The sequence below is a fragment of the Triturus cristatus genome, chromosome 7, assembly GCF_964204655.1.
Source record: "Triturus cristatus chromosome 7, aTriCri1.1, whole genome shotgun sequence".
NCBI classification, from domain to species: domain Eukaryota; kingdom Metazoa; phylum Chordata; class Amphibia; order Caudata; family Salamandridae; genus Triturus; species Triturus cristatus.
The window spans coordinates 262,849,094-262,875,663 of record NC_140590.1 but is presented as its reverse complement, the minus strand read 5'-3'; the positions used below and the strand labels follow the sequence as shown (position 1 = coordinate 262,875,663).

The following is a 26,570-nucleotide window of genomic DNA, read 5'->3' as shown; positions in this document are numbered from 1 at the left end:
GGTTGGAGATGATTCCCAAGAGCTCTCACCATTACCTGCTCCACAAAAAGGGCCATGTGACCCCTCACTAGTATCAGCTCACTTGTGCCTGTGTAGGGAAGGCCCATGATTTCTCACAAGAGACAGCTCACGGACCCCTACCAGATCTCCAGCCCCTATTATCTCTAAATAACGAAATATCTAAAAAGAGAAAGGCTCCCAAGACCCTTCCTTCTAGGCTTCTCAGATTTTAGTTACGTACAAGAGACAGCCTTTAGTAAACAAAGTTTTTATTGAATTCCTTCACATAAGCGTATGCGCCTGCAGTAGCCATCAAAGCATGCAGACAATTACTTACAGGTATTCATTTGAATGCCCACTTTCACAGTACAATAAAAATATGTGTAGAGAAATTTAAATAATATATTAACATAATATTAAAAATAACCTTGATGGGACAGCTTGAGGTCTGTATTTGTCATTCCCTGAGAAATTCTGGGTTGAACTCATCATGAAAGTGGGCAAAACCATTGTGACTGCCATTCTGAGCTAGCAGTTATTGCAGCCCTGAGTCCTGCGAAAGTCAATTAACTCTGGATTAACGTTTATGCAAAATGCCCTAAACAGAAGGCACACTTGTAAGGCCACACACCCTCAAATATAACCCAAGAAATTCTACACATCCCCCTCACAACCCTGGAAGAGAAACAGGATCACTGCCCCCAGTATATTGTTCAGAAAAACAACCGTGGCATCACAGTCTAATTTCAACCCAATAAAACCAGCTTATAGATGTTCTCACCATACCGTAACAAAAATGGGCAAAAGGCTAGAGACTCATAAAATGAATGGAAAATGTTATTCACCCTGTAAGCATCTGTTCGTAGCCTGTAGTGCTGTTTATTTCCATGCTCTGCATACTCATGCCATCAGATTGTCTTCTCTGAAGAAGTCTTTCAAGTCACGAGGTATAATGACTCTCCCCTTAGCCGGCGATGCACATGAGTATCGACTCCATGTTAGAATGTTTTTGGCACAACGGATGAGAGTGGTATGTAGTGGCGAGTTAACAATATAATGTATAATACACATGTATTGCACAAAGGAAAATTAGAAGTGAAAGAGTGAAGTGATATGTAATCAGAACCACACGTGTTCAGTAAGGAGGGTGGGCGCATGTTACTCTACAGCACTGCCCGCTACGAACAGATGCTTGCAGGATAACATTTTGCCTCCGTGGCATGTGCTGCTGTAGATACACACTCTCTGCATAGACTGTAAAACAGTATCCTCCTCGGAGCGGTAACCAGCGTGTGGTTGATGCAGGTGTCTGTAATAAGGTCCTTTAGACTGCTTGGCCAACCATAGCCTGTCTGGCTATAAAGTGTCTGGCTAGGACATCACCAGCGTTTAGTAAACGTGTGGAGTTGACCATGTAGTCACCTTACATATGTTGGCTAGGGTAGTGTTCCTTAAGAAGGCTATGGATGCAGTTTTCTTGCAAGCAGAATGAGCCCGATGGGTATCGGGGATGACTCTTTTTGCTTTTTGATAGCAAGTCTGTATACACTTGACTATCAATCTAGCAATGCCTGCGTTAGACATGGGATGCAATAGGTTACCCCTTGTGCCGCACGGTTGTGGAAAATACATACTACTAACTCTAAAGCTTGGTTGAGATGGAAGGGGGAACTAGTTTAGGAAGGAACTTAGGATTTGTCCTGAGCACTACCCTGTCCTTGTGAAAGCAGATGAAGGGCTCCTACAGTGCGAGGGCTTGGTACTGGAGCAGACAAGAATGTAAGGGCTCAAATGAGGGGATATTAGTCTGGAAAGGAGGATATTAAGGTTCCACACTGGTGGCACCCTGTGTGATTTGACTTTTAAGACTTTTCATGAACACCTTGATTACAGATATGCAGAAGAGGGAGGAATGTACCCTGTTCTGTACGCAATGAAAATGAATGAAAATATAGTGTATAGAGCGCACACATACCTATGGGAGACCCAGGTAACCAAATTCTAGTACCTCATGGGTCTGATTTAGAAGCTAGATTGAGTTGCTTGGGATCTGGGTGTCTGATATGTCCTTGATTCTTTGTGGGAAGGTCAAGCCTGTTGGGGAGCTTTTCACGTGGACTGATAAACATCTCTCACAGGGCCAAATACCAATTCTGACGGGCCCAGGTGGGGGCCACCAGGAACAGGGTTTGTGACGTTTGTCACATCTCCCACACCAGCATAGGACATAGTGGGAGAGGCAGAAAACAGAAGTAAAAATCAATGACCAAATGATCCATAGCATATTGCCTATGGGGTGTGGGTACCTGGAGATGAAGTTTGGGCATTTTGGTTTTTATGGGTGGTGTACAAGGCTACCTCAGGAGTGCCCTGGTGCAATGCAGCGTTGTGCTTGGTCTGAGTGCCGTGAAATGGCGCTCAGCCAGGGGCTAGAGGGGTGGGCATGTTCCCTATGCAGGCTGTCAAGCAGCCTGCATGGAGAACGGGAAAGTGCGCATGACCCAGGCCGCCCAAAACAGTCATTGCGCACTTAGGAGTGGGCAAACCACTCCTCCCCAGCCCTGCTTCGACAACAAAGCAGCCCCGCCCATCCACCCGCCCACAAAGCAGCACAAACATAAAATGATAATAACTGAAAGTTTTGCTTCTCGCACTGCTTGAAAGCCGTGGGGTGACGCTCCTCCGCTATAGCGGAGGAGCCGTCACTGCTCGAATGAGCAGTAGAAAAGCATGGAGGACGACACGTATTGCAAGAAGCTTGAGGTAATTGATATGATGGCCCTGCTGCTGGATATTCCATACACCCTGCACTGTGTTCTAAACGAGATGAGCTCCTTTCCCGGCTTTAGAGGCATCAGTGATAATGGTAACTTGCGGAATGGTGTCTAGAAAAGGCCTGCCTCGCAGCAAGTTGTTGCTGTTCCACCACTGCAGAGCGCTGGATGCTGGCATTTACCATTACAAGATCATCTGATCGTCACCCTGTGGCCACTGTGCTCAAAGGTACTGCTAAAAGGGGCATATGTGTAGTCAGAGTTGGGGTACAATAGCGATACACAAGGAGCCATCATACCCCACAAGTACATTACGATTCTGTCAGATGACTTTGCGGCTGAAAAATGGGTACAAACCAGAAGAATGCTGCAACCCTTTTGAGGTTTGGGTATGGTTTGCCGATGACTGATGCACTGCCCCCTAGAAAGGGTGGATCTGGAGGGGCTTTAGATGGAACTTAGTCACATTTATGGTGAACCAGAGGCTGTGGAGATGTGAGATGGTCGCTTGTATGTGCTGGAGGCAAAACTGGCTGATTGCACTCATGATCAGTTGTCGAGATAGAGGAAAACCTGAATGGCCCCTGCCCTTAAGGGGCAGCAACCACAGAGAAGCACTTGGCGAAGACCCTTGGAGCAGTACTGACGTCCAAGGGAAGCACTTGAACTGATCATGCTGACCACTTATCGCCCATATCATCATTGAATGGGGATGTGGAAGAAGACGTCCTTATCTCCTGAGGCCTGAGCCGGGAGACTGCTGGAGCGTGAATCTGCACGATTTGCTAATTTGCACAAATCATTGTTTTTAGGACTGCCAGGGATGTTTCTATTTTAGGTGTTTTTAACTTGCATTTTCACTGTTCCTATTCCAGTTACTTTGAAATTGTGCCGTTTTTAATCTGGGGAATCCTGTTTGTGGGACTTTTAAAAACTCACCTGGGCTCTGAGGGATCTCCGCTGAACTTAACGGTCGTGGGCTGCCCTCTCGCTTAATTGTTCACGTTGGGCTCGTTCCGGCCCTGTGGGACTAAGCGGAGTCGTCATCTTGGGGGAACACTAGGTTAGCGGGCCAGCTCCTCGCCCTGTCTACCTACAGATGCACTTGCTCATGCGACCGCGCAGCGGGCGCTCCGCGGCGCGCCAAAGGCAAGCCCGTCTGCGCCCGGATCGCGCTTAGCGCCACTCCCCCTGTATTTTTCAAATCAGGAGTGGCCCCCGTCCTAAGTTACACTAAAGCACAGTTATTAAAGGAGAGACCAATTTATAAATCTCCTGGGTGTTTGTGTCTGACGTGGGATCATGTCCCTCCGCTTCTTTGATCACTTGCACAAACTGTAATTGCACATTATCTAGAATTCTGTACCAAATTGCTAACCCCATAGCAACAAAGAAGCAAATAGATATGGTACCGGAGAATACAGCATTTAAATGCATTTTGCTGAACGCCAGATCTTTGGTTAAACACAGTATAGAATGCGCGGACTTAATTGAGGAAAGAGACATTAAAATGGCGTTTATTACTGAAACATGGCCTGACGAAGCCTCAGGGCCCGATATTGTCAAGGCAACACCTCCAGGGTTTCTCTGCCACACTTTAAATAGACCTGTCAGGAAAGGTGGGGGTGTAGCCATAATTTATCACAACTCACTGAAGGCGGGTTTTTGCAGTGCTTCGAACTCAGCCTGTGAGGCGCTTTCTTTTAGCCTATCTTTGTCTGATCACCATACTTTTAAGGGCATCCTACTATACAGACCCCCTGGGCCCAGAAACAACTTCCTTGAGTCCATTGGGAATCTGTTGGAAGTAGGCCTATGCTCTGACTCCTTCTTGATCCTGGGTGATTTTAACTACCATCTGGAGGCACTCTTGGATTCCAATACACTGGCTCTTATTGACACAATGAAGAGTGGGGATCTCAATCAAATGGTGACAGGACCCACGCACATAGCAGGCCACACTTTAGATGGTATCTTTTATAATCACCCTCAGTTGACATGTATGGGCGTGCTTCCCCTTACATGGACTGATCGTTCAGCTGTATTTTTTAACCTGACCTGTCCAGGCCACGGTGCCAGCAAGGGGGGCACTAAGACAAATTGAGAGTAGGTCATGGAACAGAATTGAGGGCAAAGAACTAGAGGCGGCACTTATAGCAACTTCGGATCCACTTCCCAGAGAAATAGATGAGGCACCAACTTCTTACACTAACTGGTTGGAATCAGCTTGTAATAAACTAGCCCCTATAAAACGTCGATTCCCAAAAAGATCTCGCCCAACAGCCCCCTGGTATACGGAGGAGCTGAAAAATCAGAAACTCATATGTAAATCCCTTAAGCGGAACTGGAGAATAAAATAGATAGAAAAAGATTCAAACAGTCTTGTGTCATAAGGTTCTAATTTTCAATGCTAAGAAAAGTTTCTTCGCAAATCAAATCAATTTGGCAGGAAACTCGGCAAAAGAAATTTTTTAAACTGTATCTAATCTGGTCTCCCCACGTCTAGTAAAAATTGAATCTAGTCAGGAACTATGCGAGGACATCGTGAGGTTCTTCCTGAACAAGGTGGAGGTCATTTTTTCGGCATTTAATCTTTTAAGTGCCTCAGATTCAGCAGTTCTGCATGAAGGAGTTGAGCCTTCTAGGGACCCTCCCCATGTCTTTAATAAATTTACTGATATATCTCTAATGGATACTAAGAAACTTCTCATGGCAGCGAGATCAGGCTCGCCCTTCGATCCCTGCCCGGTTTCAGTGACTAAACTCGCCCCGACTCCTGTAGCGCAGGTGCTTACCTCTCTTGTCAATGGCATGTTCGACACACGGCATTTCCCAAAATTGTGGAAATTCGCTTCAGTTCTACCCCTGCTAAAGAAGCCCAGCCTTGATCCCAAGGACCCAAACAATTTTCGAACAATCTCTCGCCTCCCACTACCAGCGAAGATCATTGAGAAGGTAATGAATATGCAACTCAGTGTCTTCCTACGGGACAACCAAGTGCTGGACCCCACGCAATACGGTTTTAGAGAGGGTCACAGCACTAAGTCAGCATTAATAAAATCGACAGAAGAGATCAGGGAAGCTTTAGATAGGGGAGGTAAGGCTGCCCTGGTCTTGCTTGACCTATCGGCAGCCTTTGATACGGTCCATCATGGCGTACTGATGGACAGTTTGTTGGCTTGCGGGGTTCAGGGTAAAGCTTGGATGCTCCTTAAGTCTTTCCTATCGGAGCGCTCACAAATAGTTGAATTGGATAATTTTCACTCCAAGCCTTTTTCCCTGCTGAGAGCCACAGGGGTCTTCACTTAGCCCCCTACTTTTCAATGTTTATGTTTCATCACTTGCTTCATTGATCAGCTCCTTTGGTTTTAAATTGACATCTTATGCTGATGACACACAGATTGTTGTGTCACTGCGGCCAGGCCAGGATACTGAACTAGATAATCAGTTTCACGATTGCATGGAAGCTGTGGGGAGGTGGATGACACAAAATTGCCTTAAATTAAATTCAGGCTAGACGTAGGTTATCCTCTTTGGGAATGATGCTAATTTTTGGACCCCTAATTTGTGGCCAATAACACTCCCCACTCTTCCCACACCATCAAGGAAGGTAAAAAACTTAAGCATCATGATAGATGACAAGCTCAATTTTGGAGATCAGATCATTTCAATTTCATCTGAAACCTTCCATGTGCTTAGTGCTTAGGAGGATCAAAAAAAATTCTCCCCTTTTTACCGCCTGACAGTCAACGAACAGTGGTCACAGCGCTTGTCTTGTCTAAGATAGATTATTGTAATGGTCTCTATCTGAGCCTACAGGAACGTTTTATGAATAGACTCCAAATGCTGCAAAACTCAGCAGCAAGGCTGTTGTCGGGCACATCCAAATTTGCGTCCATCTCCAAGGAAATCAGTAAACTTCACTGGTTACCAGTCAGGAAACGGGTGAGTTTCAAAGCCTTGTGTATTGTGTTCAAGGCTCTTCAGGGCACAGGCCCTGAGTTTCTGAAACAAAACATTCGATGGTACTGGCCGAAAAGGACGCTGCACTCCATGGAAGCCAAGTTGGTTATGGTACCACTTGTAAGAAAAGCCTCCTGGGGCAGAAGAAGTTTTGTTGTGCGAGCCACAAGAGCCTGGCATGCCCTTCCGTTCCATCTAAGAAAAATCCCAGACCTCCTGACTTTTAGGAAGTCTTAAGACCTGTCTTTTTAACCTGTAATAGCAGTTCTACTTAGGAATAATAATCAGCGCCAGGACACCTCCGGGTAATCGTTGCGCTATACAAGTTCCCTTAACATAACATAACATAATGTAGTCACCGTGTTGAAGCAGAGGCATCACATCCTGCAGTATCATATGTAAATGTTCAGCGAGAACCTATCTGTTGAGGGGCCTCAGGTCCAGAATGGGTCTCAGAGAGAATGCCCTCTTTGAGCTGATGGCGTTCTTGACGTCAAGGCTAGTTTAGGAATCGGTGAGGGTTTCGGTGCCAAAGCGAACTTAGGGTGTGAGGCACATGGTTTCTGCTCTTCTTCCTCTTTGGATTTTGAGAAAAAGGCCACCTCTGGACTGGGAGACGATTGGAAGAGCTGTGCACCCGAGGGGCCGACTTCTTCCTCTGTCTCGATGCCATGTTCCCCGAAGTTCTCAGGAGTGTCATCTGGCTCCTGCCACTCTATCCTCTGATGTGCCCACCACTGCTCCTATCGGTACTAAAGAGTCTTCAACCAGAATGTAAGGCAGGCCTCACATGTGGTGTAGTCAAGGTTGGGGAAGAGGAAGAGATTGCAGACTTGGTGGTTGGTCGGTCCACGGAAATTTGGTGTGGCTCTGGTGGCAGTAGTTGGATGGGCATCAGTTTAATCATTGTGCGTGCATTCTTGATGAAGTTCTCAAGGCAAGGGGCGGAGTGTCCTGGGATGGGCCAAAGGACTCGGCAGAGAGGCATTGATAGGAGTCTGATGTCCACTGAACGTCATCTGCGAAACTAATCAAAGTCGATATCTATAGTGGAGTAGAATTTCTTCCAATGCTACTGAAGTGGAAATGACTGAATTGGCTCAAAAGCAAGCACTACAATGTGCCAAATACAGAGAACGGTCTGTGCACGTCCGAACCTGATGGAGGAAAAAAACGATCTAACATGGAGTTGGGGAGCGCTAGAGAGCCCACAGCAAGATGGCCACACTTAAGTGTAGCTCGACTGGTCGAGACTCCAATCCGTCAAGAATCCGGGCCAAAAACAAGCCATCCACGCTCCTGGAGGGGAGACAAGCATCCCGCAGACTGGTTGCAGCTGACAAGCACTGCAATGTGCTGTGGGATGCCCTAGAAGCGGGGTAACAGTGAGGTGTGGCGAGCAAGTGACATCTACACCTAAAATGGCGGTGCCCAGCTAGTGAGAGCAGCAGTGCAAGACGAAAAGTCCCGAGCCCGATACCCTTGATGCGGGAGGCGTGCTGCAGCCCCGCTGTGGTCGCGTGGTGTGGCTGCTCCGCTTTGGGGGGAGGGGGGAGATCAACGGCCTGTGACCACTGGTGGTTCATGCGGGTGCCTTGTTGCTGCCTATCCATCAATCGTGTGGGGACCGTGTGGTGACATTCGAAGAGTCTGGGGGAGCAGCCTCGAAGACGTACTGGAGCTTGTGAGGCTCATATTAGTAAGTCGCTGTTGCATGGCCTACCTGCTGGGCTCAGCGGCATTAGAAACTGACCTTCCCCCCTCCAGTTTACGCTCACAGCGGCAGGTGAGGATCGGGCGCTTTGCTGTGTGGCCGCGACCACCGCTCTGGTAATGCGAGCCCATGCCGCAGTTGAGAGGAGACCCCGAGATGGCACTGACAGAACGCAAGGGATTGGGAAGGTGCATGCTCTGAGCTGCGGCAACGGCGAACCCTGCCGATGTTCAGAACTACATCCATCATCTTTCTATGCTGATCACTTCCAGAATCAGTGAATGCAGTGTGACTGCAGGGGAACTCTTGGAGGACCTGACAGACAGGCTGAGGGGCCCACTGGGTTGCATGGTCCTTGCAGAGATATAGGCTCCTTCTCTCGCCTTGTTTAGCTTGGTCTATATCCTTAAAAGCTGTACATCGGAGTGTGCTTCCCCTGACTGCTAGATTACTGCACAGCAGCACCCATTGACACGCCGTTCACAGACAAGGAAATCATTATTGGTTCAGCATGGGGAAAGTAGACAGGCAGCAGACCCATCTAACCTTTGAGTCCAAGCGGGCACCTAGACCCTCGCAGCATGCGCACTCAGCCTCGGAGCAGGAGTCGCTGCCGCAACGTAGCACATCTTTTTAGACCACCTTAGTGGCCATGCAACAAAGTCTGCAATCTACTGATCGAAAGATACACAGGCATGCCATGCACCTCACCACAGTGGAACAGCGTATATCTAGTGCAGAAGAGAACGAGCAGGATCTCACCCGTACGCAGCTAAACATGGACAAATTCCTAGCTGCTATTGAAGCTAAAAACGAGGACCTGGAATGTTACGTGGAATCCACGCATAAAGAGGTGTTCAGTAGTGAGCAATTGTCCTCGGTGTTAATAGTAGAAAGCGCCTACAGGTCTCTACAGGCATGGCCTCCCCCAGAGGCCCCCCCTCCCGAGACAGATCATAGCAAAGCTCTTACACTATGCGGATCGGAACACTGTGTTGTGTCTATCATGTGATAAATGGAGCCACTCATTACCAAGGCAATGAGATCGCCTTTTGTCACCTACTTCACTGCAGCGGTGCAAGCAGCTCGGAGAGAATTCGTACCAGTGAAAAAAAAATTACAGTCCCTGGGCTTTTTGTAAAGCCATTCTGTAACCTGCCAGACAGAGTAGATCACAAGGGTACACAAACTATATTCACCTCCCCAAAAGCAGTCATGGACTTCTTCAAGTCTCAGGGACGAATAGGCCGCACCCCTCAAAGATCTGACCTGGATGCTGTAGACCCTGGGGACTAACAAACTCTACACAGTGTGATCATGGGCCTTTGTAGATAAGTGTCTGTGCTGAATGCTGATATTTATAGGGCTCATGGACTACACTGAGTACCTGTTGCATGCCAGTTTGGTACCCTGCAGTTTTAAGCAGCTACTTGGTGGATTGATTTGTGCTTCTAAGTTATATGATTTCCTATGTAAAGTGTACCAGTTAATATTGTTGTACTGTTTAGCCAACAGTTTTCGATGCCTCCCCCAGCAGAATGTATCCATATTCCCGGCTCTCTCTGTTCCATAAGAGGGTAGTTGACATCTCGCTCCCCCACGAGGGCATACCCCTTAGGGTTTTGATATATTTTGACTGAGTTTTAGTCTTTCTGCAATTCATATTTTTGTATGAATAGGTTTGTATTTTCGTTTTGTATTTGGTATAGGTTTGGCAAGATCTTAATGCTGGAGTAGGTGGGAATGTTACTACTTCATTGAGACCCCGTACATGTGTCCCCTATCTGATGGCTATAATCTCGCGACCCGTGTCTCGTTGCTCTCTTCCTCGTCAATGCGTGATGGGTGGGACGTGAAATGAATACTCCTGTTGATCGCCTTAATTTACTCACTTGGAAAATGCACGGCTTAAACAATCCCACGAAGGTCAAGCAGGTGCTTGCGTACTTGAACCGCCAACAGGTTCACGTTGCATTAATACAGGCAGCGCACCTCACTGCACAGTCAGCCGCCACTATTGGCGCGCAATGGGCACACACAAGACTGGGCTCCTCCTATTCTAGAGGCACCCCATTCAGCACACTCCATTCAGAGACAGACAACCAGGGACGATATATTATTTTGCAAGGCAATTTTGGGGAAACAGTCCTGACTCTTATGAACATATATGGCCCCAATATCGACGACCTCAATCTGTTCACCAGACTAGGCACCCGAATATATGATTTACCACCTTCCACCATTCTATGGGACAGAGATGTCAACTTCCAATTAGAACCGAATGTGGACAGTTCCGTTGTTTCGTCCTTGCAGGATAGACAGTCTGCTAACGTGCTCAGAGAGGGTATGAAAAATCATGGCCTCATTGATATTTGGCGGGCCAGTCATCCAGAGGACCGGGAGGGCACGTTCATATCCACTGCACACATGTGGTCACGGCTGAACTACTGGTTGGTGACAAGGGAGACAAGCACATGGGTATCAGATGTGTGCCACCTACCCAAAACACTGTCGGACCACTCATGTGTGAATGTCCAGAGAACTCCAGACTAACGTACCAAATCTCAATGGAGGGTCCACACTTCTGCTCTGTTGGATGCATTGTTCAGAGATGGAGTGCACACGGCATCCATACAATATTTTTACGAAAATAAGGGGTCGGTTGAGGGAGCAAGTATGCTAAGGGAAGGATTTAAGGCTACTAATCGCGGAGCCTGTACTGGGCTCCGTGCTGGGATATTACAGTCCCAGAGCTCTCACCTACAGTCTCTTGAAAATACTTTGAATACTCTGGAGAACATACGAGTCTTCCCCTCACCCCATGACACTGGCAACAATCAGAACACACCTAACGGAGTACACTGAGGTGGCGGATCAAGAGGTTCGTTATATGGAAAAATGCTGGGTGGCGAGGGCACATGGTGAAATGTGCCGGACTGGGCGAAGCCTAGCGGCAAAAATCAGAGAACCGCAGAAAGCCAGTAATATAATGACCATTACAACCCCAGATAGGGAGCCTTGTCATGAGCCCCAGGCAATCCTGAACAAATGTGTTGATTCCTACGCTCAGCTGTACAGCGCATGCCCATTGGCAGATGCGCAGGGATAGGCCATGTACCTGAATTAGATTGCACTTGTATGGCTTTCGTCGGGCTAGAGAGAGTTTCTGGTTCAGCCGATAACAGAAGGGGAGATGGCCTCCCCGGTGAGTTCTATAGGATGTATTCGGATCGGCTGGTACCCCCAACTCATGGGAATGTATCAGGAGGCATATGAGAAAAATACTTGTTGCACCCCACATTGAGAGAAGCATTGTTAATTAGGCTGCTGAAACCAGATAAAGCGCCAGAGAAGTGCGATTCTTATCGTCCGTTATCATTGATAAACACGGATGTTGAAATCCCGGCAAAAATCCTTGCAATCCAGCTGCAACCATTACAGCCATCACTGGTTTTACCGACCAGTCCGGCCTAATTCCTTCTAGATCGACTACCCACAATTTCCGTACATTATTTGCAGTTTTGCACTAATCAGACCCCTTGCTTCCAGCTGCGGCGGTCTTCCTCAACGTCACTAAGGCGTTTGATTCGATACAGTGGCCGTGTATTTTCACAGAGCTGGCTAGGATGGGGATACCTCAGGCTTTTTTGCACTGGATCTGCCTATTGGACAAGGGCCCTATAGCCCGCGTCCGAGTGAATGGTAGAACATCTGACTCACTGAGTATTCACAGGGGGATGAGACAGGCATGCCCACTCTCCCCGATTTTGTTCGCCCGATCGCTGGAGCCACTAACTTGCATCAGACAGACACTCGGCCACGGCCCTGCGATTTCATCAACACCCTCTGGCCATTTTGCTATATTCAGACCATATGGGGCAATATGTGAGGGATCCAACTGCAAATTTAGCCCAGACGGTGCAGGAATATGTAAAATATGAATGGTATTCTGGACTGAGCATTAATTGGTCAAAATTAGTCTTTCCACTAACCCCCTCCACAGTACCCCATGCGCTGGAATATATCTGCTAGAGTGGTGCAAGGATTCTTTGAAATACTTGAGGGTATGGTTACACCGCGACCCCGAAGTTGTAATCGCCAAAATTAATCTAAGTTGCAGGATCAGATAGCCCACTGGACCCGCCTTCCCGTATCACTGGCAGACAGACTAGCAATTATGAAGATGGGTGTGTTGCCCAGATTTCTGTATTTCTTTATCAATGTCCTCATCCCTCTGACACACTTTTTTCAAGGCACTGCAATCCTGCATGTCGACTCTGCCATGGGCTGGCAAACAACCTAGAACCAGTTGGGAGACCCTCCCACGTCCTTACACCCGGAGGGGTTCGGAGGACCAGATTTTTACCTGTATTATCTGTGTGCACATGCCCACTTTGCGCACTACTGGTACCACCCTCAACGTTGCATGCGACACACTGCACTGTAGCATGATGCAGCCTACCCCATCCCTCTCACAGCTATATTACCGCATACTCTTACGACCAACACACCCGAGGTGGTCAGTTCACTGAATAGCACAACGAGAGCCTGGCAGGCTCTTGCCACATGAGCGTGAAAAACACTGCTGTATGCCCTGTCATTGCCACTATTGCACCATCCGTCCCTATCAGTCACTGGAGAGCCAAGAGCACTCGCAGAGCTACGAGAAGCGGGATTGCGGGTAATGGGTGACGCCTTCCCTAGGGGATCTTATATCACACCTGTGGAGTTTCTGGGGAATCAGGACTGCAACCACCTCCACAGCTCTGTATACGATAAGCGGACAGAGACCAAGAAAGCGATGTACCCCTCCTTTCCACAAGAACCGGCAGCACACTAGATCGTACTCTCATGCACAGATCGTAAAAAACATTTCACCAAATTACATAATGCCTTACAATGCGAGCGCGGTGGGTCTGTCGACACTGTCCGAGATAAGTGGAACGCTACTTTGGACAGTCCATTGTGGCAGGTGGATCTGGAGTTCTGCTGTATCCTGCTGGGTAGACTCACTGCAAATTGTAACCGAAGAATCATAAACTTTAAATATTTACAACAGCTGTACTATTCCCCCCTCCATCTGCACAAATTTGGGTTGCGGGTGGAGGCATCCTGCATGCGCTGCGGGGACGTTGCAGCGGATTTCTTGCATTTAGCAGCCCTGTGGCCCAATACTGGTCGCAAATCACACAGGCTTTATAAGATATGATAGAAGAGCAAGTTAAGTGCACCTCCTGAGTGTGCCTGCTGGGCCTTATAAAATCACTTCAGCCCATTAACTAAATTTGTAGCAGTGTCATTGTTAATTGCAGACTGCAGGGTGTCATTGTGTTGGGACGGGAGGCGGCGCCCTAAACATGCTGAATGGCTTCAAGAGCTAGTGTACTGCAGGGCTCAAAAAGACATCCACGCAGAGTAGCTCACGCCAACTTCACGACCAAAAGACTTCTGTGGACCCTATGTTTCCAATCTATCGTCTAGCCATGCCAACCAGTGAGATATGGTTGAAGAGCAAGTTGAGTGTACCTACTGGCCCTTATGAGCCAGTGAGATTAACTGTGGTCCATTAAAATATTGTATATGCCGGGGAGGGGGGAGTCAAGGGGACAGGAAATTGTAATATTGTCTTATCTATGGAATTGCAATATCAGAGTCTAAGTTGGGCTGTTCATGTAATACTTGTTTCTTGAAAAGCAGAAATAAAAGAGTAAAAAATATATTTAAAAAAAAAAATATATATATATATATATATATATTTGTATTTATCTATATATAATGGAGTTGATGTCCATGTGCATTGCCACCTAATGGTAGAGTCGCTATACCTTGTGACTCAAAAGACTTCTTAGAAGAAAAACAATCTGCAAACGTCCAATCCCAATACTACGTGGTAGGAGTAAGCACAGCATGTTTCTCTACAGCAACACGCGCTACGAACATACACATTCACCAATCTCTTACAGCTCAAGGAAGTTGCAGGGTATCCACCATTAAACCTCCTAAGCTCACTTTCACTATGGACTATCATTGGGGTAAAGTCCTAGACAGCAGCAGACCTGCGCACTGTCAAATGCCCTTACCCAAGGCAGCCCATGGTGGCAAGGATGCAACATTATTTCCCTTAAAAAGAGAACCCACAGGGTTCAACGGTTGCTCACAGTAGAAGTCAATGACCTCTGACTACTCAATGGTGCTAGAGACACGAGGGTCATCGTTCCAGCCAGAGGTCGACTGTTGGTCCTTTGACAGAGTCCACCAGAGGACGCCAATCTGCAGTCCCAGTCACCAGACCTCTGCAGAAGACCCCAATCAGCTGCCTCCATCATCGAAGTCCAGCAGAATATGCCAGATTTTTAGCCCAAAGCCAATTTCCAGCACAATGTGCCTTGTTCTGTGACCACAAGCTTAGTCATCCTCTGACTAGTACAGTGGTTAAGTTGCTGCTCACATCTCTTCATGATGGCAACCTGCAAAGGCTGGTAGACAAAACCGACAATATCATTGTTCACTTGGATTTCATGTTCCATGCACTCAGTCCAAGATATCCTCTTGACTCACAATGTTCTCCTACCAAGGGAAGGAAAAAAGAGAAAGGTAAGAAATAAGTAATATTACGAGAATCATGTAAAGGACACATGGGGAGTAAAATCACATCAGAACCCCAAACACAACTCTGCCTGTATGTATGTGCTGGCTTCTAGCTCAGCCCCGTCTCCCATTCCTCCTCTCTTCCCTGCTGTTGCTGCCCCTCTGTCCTTGAGTACTGCACCTCTTGTTCATACTGTCCATTGCTCCAACTTGCGCATTATGTCTCCTCTGCATGCCTACCTCGCCGTGGCGGTCAACATGACTTGCCCCAGAGAAACTGAAGAGGATCTCTGCTTCTCTAAGAAGATTTGTTTGACACCCCTGCCATGATTTATATCAAAGTCTTCTCTCTCTTTTGATTTCTATCCTTCGGAGTAATAGCAATCCTTCCCAACTTTTTTTCTCTGTCCGAAAAAAACGGACAGTCTCTTTCTGCCCAGTGAGGTGTCAGTCTGCCCTTTCTGCACCGTGATGTCACTATCTGCTTTCTATTCCTTTCTGCCCAAGGTAATGGGACAGTGTCCCCATTCTCTGCACACAGTATTCTGCTAGTCTTCCCTGGTTCTAGCCAGAATGATGCCAGTCAACTCCTTTTGACAAGACAGCAAAGGGAACGGTAAGTCAGACACAGCCCGGTAAAAGGAAGAGAGAGGAGCAGGAATGGTGGGTTCAGATAAGCTAGAATTTTCTGTCCTGACAAGAGGAGCCCCCAAAAACTCATGCCCACCCTGTGGCCTCTCCAACTCTTGGTTCTACCTCCCAGTCTATTTTTTCACTTTTTACAAAGCCTTCCATTCCTCCCTCTTGCTTTCAACCTATCTCCCACTTCACCTTCCTTAGCCTCTCCCACTACTTCCGTCTCCCTCTGCTCTCTACAAATCTCTCTGCTGTCCTCTATCCATCCCCTTTTTCACTTCCCTTCAATCCTTCTAGCCCTTCTCTTCAACCTCTCTCCTACTACTCTGTCCTTGCCCTTTCTATTTCCTGCTCGCTCTCCCTATTCCCCCTTACCCTCTGCCTACCCCATCACACGCATTCTATTCTAATTCACTTCCACTAAGCCTCTCTCACCCTCTCTCTCTGCTACCCTTTCCATCCCTTCTCTGTATTCCTTTCTTCTGCTCTCGCATCCTCACTCCCCACTCCTCCTCCTCATCTAACTTACTCCCACTCTACTTTCTTTGCCCGCCGACCCCTCTCTACCATTCTGTACTTCTTTCGACAACTCACTCTTCCCTGGTCCTCCTTCTACCATAATTTATGTTGCAACTTCTACCAATTCTATGATTGTTGTGTTGACCATTTAGTTCGTGTTTACTGTCAGACCTTTGGGTCACTGCTGTTATGTGTAAAGTTCTGTCATACCTTTCGTTGCTCAGCGCTATATATTGCTGCTAAATAAATTATTGTTTTTTATACACTTCTTTTATAGGTCCACCATTAACATGCCCATCTTTCGGTACAAAGACAGCCGAATGCTAAATCTTGGTGAAGAGTCCTTTCTTTCTTTGCCACTCCAGATAGGAATAACAGTCAGACCAATTGATTACAAGAAATTGGTGTCTCTGAACCTGGGTATCCATCTCTCTTAGGGACATGCTGAGCCGGTGAGGGTCAGAGCTACAGAGGAATCCCGCCTGGGCTCTGTAGGACCTGCGGCTTTGTGAACAGGCAACGGTTGTATTTTCCAATGTCTGAATGAGGGATTTTTGGGATATCTCGCAATACATGGTGACCAGCACCTAGAACCAGAGCCATCATGCCGAACTTGGCTTTGATGCATATATTGACTGGCTGGGACCTTAGAGGCTGCCATTTCACCCATAAAAGAGCTGTAGTTGGGGGAGAGACTGCATCACCTAGCTTCCATTTGTCAATCCCAGGACGCGGGGCAGCCAAGCGCTGAAAAGTGCGTACTGCACACCACAGCATGGGGAACCTAAGAGACTACCACTTCACCCCGCAAAAACTGCTGCTGTAGCTGGGGAAGTGACTGCATCTCCCAGCTTCCATCTGTCAAGCACAGGAGGAGTGTCTGCCAAGTGCGTCCTGCACAACGCAGCGCGGGACACGTCCATACACAGCCCGGGCAAAGACTGGTCCAATAGACCAGTCTGTGCCCGTCTGCAGCAGAAAGAGGCTGGGCTGGGATACCTCCCTTGGTACTAACACTGAAACCACTGAAACTGTGGCCTGACATTTTGGCTCAACTCTCAGATTACATTGAGTTGATGTAATTTGGTTTTACATTGAATCTTTTGTGCTTGTATAGATTATGGCCTAAACGTTACCTTGTGTCCCATGGCTGTTTGGATATGTTTGAGATGTTGAAGAGAAAGCTATCCAACTGCATGGAAGGGGTGTTTGCAAAACAATACTGCCCCTTTGGAGGGGTATACAGAAAAAGGCGGTGAGTGCCTTGGTTAAAGAAGATTTGTTTGCTGATAGACCATTATCTATGTGTTAGAAGGTGGTTCTGACACAATGGGCCGCCAAGATTTTTCGCTTTTTGAGCACCTAATTGTTGAGCTTTTACTGTGGGGGAGCCTCATAAGTGGGACTCACACACAGTGAACTCAGGATGTAAGAGACTGCATGCGGATTTTAGTGGTGTCGCCCTGGCTTGACCAGGCCACTGCGCAGCAGCTGGAGAAAGGGACACCGGGCTGGTTGCATGCAGATACATATGTACCTGCGAGTGCACATGTGCAGGGGCTGTGCAGGGGTGAGCCCTAGCAGGCGCAGCCAAGGAGCAGGTGCAGATAGACTGGTGTGGCAGGACGTATGCAGAATAGGGTGGTGACATGGAATAGGCTTTATACACTGGAAAGAAACATGCCAGGGAAAATCAGTGTGTTTTACTGTGTTTTTCACTTCATTATTCCCTTATGGGGAGGTGGAACCCATGGGCTAGGGTAACTTCCATAAGGCCTACAGATTCCAGACACGCACTAAAGTCCACTGTAGCGGATGTGAAAAGAAGTATTCTGCAGAGTCCATAGTCATATTTGTACTACTTTTGGGTCATACAGAACTGTCATATTTCGCCAGCCATGACCAGACCCAGGCTGAGGGCTGACCTCAGCTGGATGGATTGATAACCTTTATTCCACAAGCTAAGGCCTCCTCTCCACAAAGAAAAAAGTCCCACCCTAAGTTTCCTGGGGGATTTGAAAAGAATAGCCCTTCAAGGGCGCAGTCTGCATTAAACATCTTCTGGGCTGGAACTTAAGTTCTACAGCTGAGGGTGATTTGAAAAGTGCATCCAGGAGTGAAGGGCTGAGTTGGGCATATCTTGAGAAGGGCATTCCCTAGAGGTGAAGAGGTGTAATTGCACCAAAAATGCTTTTACAATATTATTTCTTTTAGAGGGACTGAAGGTCACATGTGTAATGTGAAGTACTGATATAGATAGGGTGATGTCATAAGCAAAGTGGGGTTATGTTGTCAGGCATTCCTGCTAGGGTGTCTGGCTGTATATGCATAATCCAGGTGATTTCATCTGTGAGGCCTTTAGGGGCTGTAATTGCAATGCATTTTAATGATACCCAAATGCTATGAGTACTATCATTCTAAAGTGGTGCTTAAACATGTATTCTTGCTGCAGCACTTAGGTGAAGACCCCAGACTGCTAACCCTTAAGATATCGAGGTGCATACTTTATGGTCAGTAGGAGATGCTCAGTCAGGGTTATGTGTCACCAAGGCAGGTGTATGTACTCTTACTTTTATGAAGCAAAGTATAGGCTGGACAATCAATTATTGAGTGTTATTTTTGCGCACCTGCAAATGGCGATTACTAGCCCACACACCTCCCTTGAGTAAGCCTCAGACTGCTCTGCAACGCTACCCTCTGAGAGTCAGGCGCTACAATTGGGTGTTGGTTCCCAGTGAAGGACAAATGTAGTCATGTTATTTGTGCAGGCCTCACAGATGCTGCCTCGTTTTCCAACATATGTCTTCTACTGCACTCACTGCAACTCTGCCTAGTGAGGGCGAAACTACAACAGTTATTACTATTGAAAGATGCATGGACAGGGGCCAAGATGTGAAACACGCTACAGACACCAGCCACAGGCACCCAAGCAAACTAAAGTATCACGCCCTAAGACAAAACATGGGGTAATTCAAATGCAAACTGATAATATCCAAATCTGTTAAAAGTCAGTACCCCCTGGGTCAGCAAAGTCTGATACTTCACCTGATCACAAAGAGTTATTTGGGGAGTTCCTGGCACACTTCAGTCAAGTGGCTGCTGACCTCCTGGATTCCAAGCTCTCAGGGTTGTGCGCTGGCCTGGGGCTCATTGAGGCGAAGCTCACTGACTTAGAAGCGAGTGAGAGGGTGTGGCCTGCCATTGGGGCTTGGGTCCTCCACTACTGGTGTTGAACCAATGCCCCCGACGAAGCAAGAGGGGAGGTGGCAACTGAACTGGCCCGTAACACGATAGTGGGCGCCCCTTTTACCCACAATGGTGATGACTGATGCTTGATCGACCCTGTGTTGGCTGGTCCTTCTACTGGTGGCCTTAACCCGGTCTGCATTCCTCTGGTACCCTCCTGCCCAGGAGGGCTTGGCCCCAAAAAGTGACTCCCGCTGTGATCTACCGACTGTGGCATGACCTTATGTGGCTGTATTAGCAAACTTCCTGCGGTTACGTCCCGAAGCTAACGAGTCTGCATTAGAGCTTATCAACAAGAGTATCCACTGGATCCACAGGAACATGAGGAGCAGGAGTAACATTCAGCCGGAGGTCCTTATGGCAAGAGGAGTGGGCTGGATAGGGAAGATGAGCAAGGAATTAATTGGGGATTGTGTCATCATCAGTTTCAGAAATCCCAGGGTGGCAGAAGATACCCTCTGGGCCCCAAAGAAGGGCATCTTAGACCTGGAAATGTTAGGATTCTGTCCCTGGGATACTACTACAGAAATCTGGTTACTAACCAGGGTGTCGGGGCAAGTTCCTCCTTTATAGAGCCCACCTAAAATGCTCTTTTGACATCCCTGTCTAAAATCGTTTTTGCCCACTAGATGATTTCTCTGAGATAGACGGACTGTGTTCCTTATGAGGCTATGAAGGCCTATGCCGAGGATGCCAGAGGGGGCAAGTTCTCCTTCAGGCTCTGTGTCTGTCTACCCTATGAACTCCTAAATCACGAGGGCTAGCCAAATGTAAACTCCACTGGTTCTACAGTTTTTGCGCTGCAATGGCGACATTACTACCACTGATAGTCACGACTAAGCAATTAAGGTCCTTTTTAGGTCGAGGACTACCGGTCTGCCGAAGGCAGAACCGGAAGTCGGAAGATTTAATGTTTCCTAGAGTGGCTATTTAGCCCGCCTCTCTTTTTGCTTCTCCTCCATTGGCTGGCTTCCTAAACGGAGGCCAGCCATTGGAGGAGAGAGCCGTCCCTCCAAATAGGCTCCGTCTTTTTCAGATTCGGGGGCGTGTTCCTTGCTGTTCTTTCCACTTTTTAGCCACGCCCTTTTGAACAGCAGGAACACGCCCCCGAATCCGAAAAAGTTTCGAAGCTTCCATCCGCCATTTTTGAGCAATCACGCGAAGCTCCGAGTGCGTTGCGGCGGCGCCGGGCTCGGGAATCCTGTGCACAGCTCCCAGGTGCAGCCTGCTCCATGCCCGGCTGCCCTGTGCGCATCACAGACCGACAGCCTCCTCCCGAGGATCCCGGTGGCTGCGCTCCACCCTCAGCCCGGCCGCTATCTTCCAGTGCCGTCCGCGCCGCGGCACACTAAGCACCTTAGTAAACATCAATTGGCTGCTAATGGCTTAGGGGGAAGACAAGGAAGGAGTGGACATTACTGAAAGGAACCAGGGGACGTGGGGTAGCAGCCTCCGTCAGTGCGATATGAACATTGGTCTGCATGAACAGAAACCACAGCAGCGAATGCTACGTAAAACCGTAGACTGGAAGCAATCGATATAGGAAGCGGAATGGAGTGTAAAAGTCGCTTGAAATGCTATGTTTACCGCTTGGGATGCGCGGGGGGAGGGCAGAGGTAGTTGTCTGTCATACTATGTATTTAGTGCTGTTTTCCGTGTCTTCTTTAAGTTTATAACACCGGCATTACCAAATGACGTAAAACAATAATTTTATAGCTATTAAAAGCTTTTTGGGGAGTAATCTGCAGTTCGTTTAATCCGCAGGCGCGTTCACAGGAAAATCGCAACTAAATGAAAGCGGTCCCAGGAGACTGAAACCCGGAGTTTGCTTTGCCAGAATTGAAATCCGCGACACCCAGTCTCTAGAGTGAATAAACGCGTCGCTGAGTTTCCTCACTCGCTAGATGCAAGGATGTGAGGGCGGGAGTTATCGCCCCTTCACTTAATAAATGGAAATGTGACACTTCCTTGCTCGGTGTGTGTGTGTGTGTGTGTTCTGTTCTGTTTCTAAGAGCTGCTGACTTTGGCATATAATTGACACGAGAAACGGGGATGAGGTGCCCAAGAGCACACAGTTTGGTCAGTATGATGGGGAAGTAGAGATTTGGGTCCAGGTCTCGTGTTTGTGTGGTTTGCCCTAGCCTGTGCCCTTCTCAGCGGTGTTCACCTGTCGAGTCTGCGATCTGATAAAGTGAGCTCTTATGAGCGCCAGGGACACCCCGCCATTACACACACTAGACACGGAAGGTCACAAGTGATCCGTACTTGCCATGTGTGTTTGAGTACCCGCATAACACACTTGCAAGCCCCAGAAACTTAGCAAAGGCCCACGCAGGATGTGCAACCAAAGTCAGTTGTGTGCTCTCGTTTCACAAATCACTGTTAACAGATCACTTTGACCAGCTGCTTTTAGTGAAGTAACGGAATACTACAAGTCCCAGAATGCACTGATTAATGACATGAAAGCCGATGTCTCAAGGCATGGTGTCAAGTTGGCAACTCTTCCAAACCTCAGAAAACAGCATACATGGCTCCCAAGAGCTGCTGCTGGCAGCGTTGAGAGGGGGAGGGCTTCCTTGCAGTCACACCTTCATGACAATGGGGAGGGGGTGGAAATGGGAAGGGGTGTTTAACAATGACCTGTCACAGGCAGGAGCCGCGGGATTAGCTTGAAGTCCGGTGAAGAGGCCTGGCTGCTGAGGCCCCGGGAGGCAGGATGACAGATGGGGGAGGTGTGTGCCCACAGGCCGAGGCATGCCCCCCCCCTTCCAGGGAAAGGTAATGCAAAAGGCTCTCTTCACCCCCAAGGCCCTCCCAAGGATGGGTCGTATAGCCAAGCGCCGCAGCTTTCTACTCGGCACCCCATTTATTTCACCACAACTTGAGCAAAGCGAGATAAAGTAGAACATATATATATATATATATATATATATATATATATATATATATATATATATATGTTTGCATGTATCCGGAGAAGCCTCCCCAGCCGAACGGGCTGATGGGCTCAGACGAACACTGGGACTGTGTGTGACCCCATTGTCACAGCAGGGCCGCTCGGGCTTTCATCCTCCTGAGGCTGATCAAATGAATACGTTTGAGGTGTAATAAACATCTGTTATACTGTGCCAAGAAACCCTCAGGCGCACGTTAGAAAAACACTCTATGTGAGACCCCACGTCAACCCCGGAAGAAAGCACTCACGAGGAGGGGGTGCGCAGGCCCGTGTCCAGCGCCTCCAGTCCTTGCTTTCAAGCACCCTTCTCGCCGCATGCTGTGCCAAGCTAAAAACTAGAATTAAAGGCCTCTGTGCGAGGCTGCAGATAAGGTTTTGAAAGGGGAGGATGTAATTCCTTACTTTTGGAAACTGACAGTAAAATGTTTTCTTAAGGATTAAATACCTCAAACCTCATTCCAAAGGGGAGCTTTTTTAAATGAGTAACGTTGACAAATGTGTGTTTAATTGATCAACCATGACTCTCCATTTCATGTAATCCATACTTCTTAGCTGGCACTTCAAGTAAATGAAAGAATTCATTTTTCACGTATAAAAAAAATAACCTTGTGATCCGACACGCAATAATAGCGTGTTTTTATGTTTTTGCAGCTGCCCGCGGCTTACGCCTCCATCTTCTCTGCTTTGGTCACTACGGCAGTGCTGGTGGTGAATTGAGAAGAACTCTCTGTATCTCCTTCACTCACATTTCTTTTCTTTTTGTGTTCATTTGTTAGACCTGGGCATTATTGGATGTACCCACAGTAGTGCTTTAAATTGGCGCACCTATTGAAATGCTGTCCATTTTAAACACAGACCATTACTGTTTCAAAAACACAGGGCCTGACGCCAGGGTTCTCAGTCACAAAACTGTCAGTGGGCATGAAGGTACCCATTATATATTGCACTTGTAAATATCCAGTTTTGGACAAACGGCAACCAAGCATTTAGTCTAATTCTAAGCGCTCACAATCGTTAAAGGCCCAAGATCACACAACCTGATCTCCCGTATACATGTCCACACACACACTGCATCTCTTGCCTGTTTGTGCTGCTGCCTTTTGGTTGGATGTGTTACCTGTTATTGTGTTACGTTCAGATATATTTTTTGTACATAGTTTTATATAGCGCAAACTTGACCCGAATCGGGTTTCAGAGCGCTTTACATAGCACCAGTTGCATTACATGAGGACACATTCATTTTTGTCTCTGGGAGATTAAGTGATTTGCCCAGAATCACAGGATGTTCTGCGTCATTGCCAAGACTCGAACCCAGTTCCCCAGATTCGAGGTCGGACGCCCTAGCCAACGCTTTATAGGGCGCTACAAGCAGCACTAGTGCCATTTCTAAGCACTGCAAATGAAAGATGTCACTATTCTGTATTGCAATACATTTAAAGTTGAAAGGCTGAGTCTGCCTTCCCGGATTCGAAATCTTGATCTTCAGAACACCGCATTTGTCAGCAGGGAGCGCTCTGCTCACCGAGCCTTCCTGCAGGCTTTTTGCAAAGATGTTGTGTATTGTGGTGATGTTATGATGGTCCAGATTTGTCACGAGATATCGTGCTATTTGTGTATTTGAGTTAAAAAAAAAATCTTTGACAGTTGGTGTGGCACTGGTACGCGGTGAAACCATTGAGAGCATATGAGTCCTTCAGTTTGTGAGCGTTCCATATATAGGAGGCGCGTGGCTTCTAGACTCCTACACAGCCGTACTGCAGACCGTGAGCATTGTATCGCAGTGTGTGATCTGCAATATTTGCCACACACACATGCAGTGGATCACACATGCGGTGGAAGCTCTTTTGATCCTATTGGAATATAGGATGCACAACCCAGGGTGTCGAGCGCAGGCCCGATCCACTGTATAGTTTCTGGATAATGTAATATGCAGGAGTTCAATATAGATTGTATATTATACGTTAGTGCTAGGTTTCCAGAGCCTGTGTTGACGGTGTTATATAGTCATTCTAGAAAAAAATTCGGGAATGTGCGTTTCATCTTCACGTGAAACACCGTTCTGGGTGCCAGTGGGCTGGGGCTGTACTCCAGGGGCGCCCTTTTACAGGTGACCATCAAGGGACGCTGACGAGCCCACCCTTTGGACTCAATTGGCTGTTGCGGAAATCCATTATAACGGTGGAATGTTCACATAAACAAATAGATGGATGCCACGCCGTGCCAACTGTGCCCACCCCAGCAGTGTGGATGACTCCACGTCCGTGGCATTCAGTTTGTGAAGTGTGTTTGTATAGCGGGCCGATCTTGCAGGCACCCAGCATTGGCACCGGATTCGCCAGGTTAGGATTTCACGTACCAGTTTATCCTTTGGGGAAAAAAAGCTTTTAAACTATCACCCTGCAGACACAACATCGGCAGTCAGCACAGCTTCCCTCTGGTGTTTAATCATTCATTCATTCAAATGAGGGGAAGATGCCCAGGATACAATACGCCCCTAACCTGCGCATGCCCTGCTAAATCTGGAAGGCAGGAGTAAATCAAGTGCGCGCCCGTCTCACCCCCTCAGAGAGGAGTAAGTGCACGTCTGCCTAACCCCCACCCCCTTGAAGAGGAGTGCATGCCCGTCTCATCCCACCCTCAGAGAGAAGTAAGGGTAAGTGTACGCCCGTTTTACCCCCTCAGATAGGAGTAAGTACACTCCTGGTACATTTGATCCCCTCAGCAAAGAGTAACTGCACGTCTGCCTCACCCCCTCGAAGAGGAGTAAGTGCATGTTAGTCTCATTCCCCCAGACAGGAGTAAGTGCAGCCTGCTGCTGCGCTCCCGTCTCACCAGAACACTCAGATAAGCATGTCGGTGCTTGGGTGCGGCGTGGGATATGCTGGGCGAATGGGAGTGAGGTGGAGCTACAATAACAAAGGACGTCACAACGCAATCTGACAGGGAAAGGTTAGTGGGAGGGGGTGAGAACTGATTATTTGGAAGGGTGGCAAATTATACTGTTAGCACGCTGCTTTTTGTTTCCCACAGCTATTCTCTTTGTATTGGTTTTATTTTTCAATGCACTGAAAAAGAGGCAGCACAACTGATGGGAGAGGTTTGTGTATTTCCAAAACCCCGTGTTATCTATCGTTCTGTTTTACATATGACCACAGTTGCCTTATTTCACTAGAACACTTTTATTAAATAGGGATATGACCGCACTGTACAGTATGAAAAGGTACACGTAATACATTTCAAAAGTATGCGTACTGGGGTTGCAGCAATGGCTACAAAGCACAGCATCCACGTGTACGCATATTATGCACGGGCAGCCAGTACACCCTGTCTGCTGAGCCTCATCGCTCCAGATGTACTCATGAACTGATATTAAAATCTGTGGGCTTCATACTACACACAAGTCATTCTGAAAGATAAGATGAGCAATTAGTAGCTGGCATATATTCATAGTGAATAATAGGTTAGTTGTAAAATGTAATATCCAACGTGAAATAGGATTGAGTCCAATCACAAGAAAGGCCAGTCATAACATCACTCAATGCTTATATATCACTACCTCACAACATCCCTCTCCCTCACTACCTCACTACCTCACTCTTTCACTACCTCACTCTCTCCATCTCACTACCTCACTCTCTATCTACCTCACTCTCTATCTCACTACCTCACTCTCTATCTACCTCACTCTCCCTCACTACCTCACTCTTTCACTACCTCACTCTCTCTATCTCACTACCTCACTCTCTATCTACCTCACTCTCCCTCACTACCTCACTCTTTCACTACCTCACTCTCTCTATCTCACTACCTCACTCTCTATCTACCTCACTCTCTATCTCACTACCTCACTCTCTAGCAACCTCACTCTCTCTTACTACCTCACTCTCTATTTCAATACCTCTCTCTCTCTCTCTCTATCTCACTACCTCACTCTCTCTCTCTCTCTCTGCTAATGCAATAGGTATCACATATGCAAAAAAAAAAGCTAATGCCAATAGAAATGACAATGCCATTTATTTAGGGATACAATAATGATAAAAAAATAATGAGCAATACCAATAGCTCTACCTATAATATTGCCGAGACCATTGCATTGTAAATGCTTGTTTGGAATATTGCTGATCTGGCAAGCAGGGTGGGCATCGAGGTATGGGTTAACTTCATACGGGACTAT

At 47.5% G+C, this 26,570-nt stretch overlaps 1 protein-coding gene across 3 annotated transcripts in view; it reads right to left on the bottom strand.

Moving 5' to 3' along the window:
• Positions 1-252: 252 nt before the first annotated feature.
• The window catches only part of BCL2L12 (BCL2 like 12), a 177,497-nt gene continuing 151,179 nt past the window's right edge, over positions 253-26,570 (bottom strand). For all 3 annotated transcript variants that reach the window (XM_085616166.1, XM_085616167.1, XM_085616168.1), the window contains exon 7: positions 253-15,018. In XM_085616166.1, coding sequence (XP_085472292.1) covers positions 14,983-15,018 — 36 coding nt within the window. In that variant the 3' untranslated portion in view covers positions 253-14,982. The remainder of the gene's footprint in view (positions 15,019-26,570) is intronic.